Below are 1,325 nucleotides of genomic sequence, written 5' to 3' on the forward strand. Positions count from 1 at the left end.
TCCGTATTTGCTGGGATTGCACTGTATGCTGGCTGACAGTCACTGGAAAAATGAGGGAAAACACAAGAGGACCACAGACACTCCTGCTGCACTCACCAGCAATTTCTCTTTTCCATTCAATATGGGGGAACAAAGGGCTTCTGTATTTGCATAATGTTGAATAATTCTGAGACTCATAATGCCTGATTTCTCCAAGCCCAGCCCCTGGCTTATCTACAACTCACTGATGTCTAGAACTCATTCCCAGCCTTGATCTCCACTCCCAGAGATGCCCTTTGGAGAAGGGTGAGGAGGGAAACAGAGGAATCCCCTTCTTCACAGAAACTCAAGCTGGTTTCTCTCCTTGCTGCCCCTTGCCCCGCCTTCTGACCTGAGGGAGGCCTCACCCACCCAGGGCTTGAGGGGAGGCCACAGCCCCTCCCAGGAGTGCACTTCACCTACCGCACTGGTCTGCACGGACTCATCCTCCGGTTTGGCTTTTATATCCACGACCCCATCAGCGTGGCGGAAAGAGCAGTCGGCAAGGACGTCGTACAAGGATAGCTTCTGGGCCTTCAAGCCATATTTCTGCAGCCACGTCTTAGAGTCCCAGGTGTCTTCTGGATCCGATGCAATCTCAACAGAGGTTGTTTCTGACTCTGTAGAATCACAGCTCGTCAGCCATGCGTACGGCATGAGCCATTCATCTTACATCCCCAACTTAATATTGACCAACTTGGAACGTGTTCTTTATTGGACCACAAAACCCATGTTTCATTTCAGAAAACAGCTTTCCAAAAGCAGGACTGGCAAAGAATTATTAGGCTTTTAATGGCAAAAACCGCAATTACTTTTGCAATAACCTAATAATTCAAAAGACTGCAAAGCAGGGTTATTTTTTATTTCACTTCCTCCCCTCCCTAAGTTGACTGGCCCCACGCCTGGGCGGAGGTGACCAGTAGACCAAGGCTGTGTGTCAGGAGCCATGTATGTGTAAGGATGGAGTCAGAAGCTCTGGCTTCAAGTCCTGGCTCCATCACCTACGAGCTCGGGCAAGTTGCTCAGGCTTGGGGGAGTCACTCCACCTGACCTCTCTTAGCTCAGGCAGGATTCTTCACCGCAGCTGGAAGACAGTATTTGCTCGGTCTTCCTAGGTAAACTGCAGCCATCCAGTGAGAAAAGTTATATGAAGCCAGGCGCGGTGGCTCACACCTGGAATCCCAGAACTTTGGGAGGCCAAGGCAGGTGGATCACCTGAGCTCAGGAGTTTGAAACCACCTGGTCAACAAGGCGAAACCGCATCTCTACTAAAAATACAAAAATTAGCCGGGTGTGGTGGCACGTGT

The 1,325-nt window shown here is 50.2% G+C and overlaps 1 protein-coding gene across 1 annotated transcript in view; it reads right to left on the minus strand.

Annotated features, from left to right (window-relative positions):
* VWA3B (von Willebrand factor A domain containing 3B) overlaps window positions 1-1,325 on the minus strand; it is a 250,566-nt gene that overhangs the window by 146,066 nt on the left and 103,175 nt on the right. Inside the window, exon 9 of the mRNA XM_011969675.1 lies at window positions 442-638. Coding sequence (XP_011825065.1) covers window positions 442-638 — 197 coding nt within the window. The remainder of the gene's footprint in view (window positions 1-441; window positions 639-1,325) is intronic.

Source organism: Mandrillus leucophaeus, unplaced genomic scaffold (assembly GCF_000951045.1).
Source record: "Mandrillus leucophaeus isolate KB7577 unplaced genomic scaffold, Mleu.le_1.0 Scaffold9, whole genome shotgun sequence".
Taxonomy (NCBI): domain Eukaryota; kingdom Metazoa; phylum Chordata; class Mammalia; order Primates; family Cercopithecidae; genus Mandrillus; species Mandrillus leucophaeus.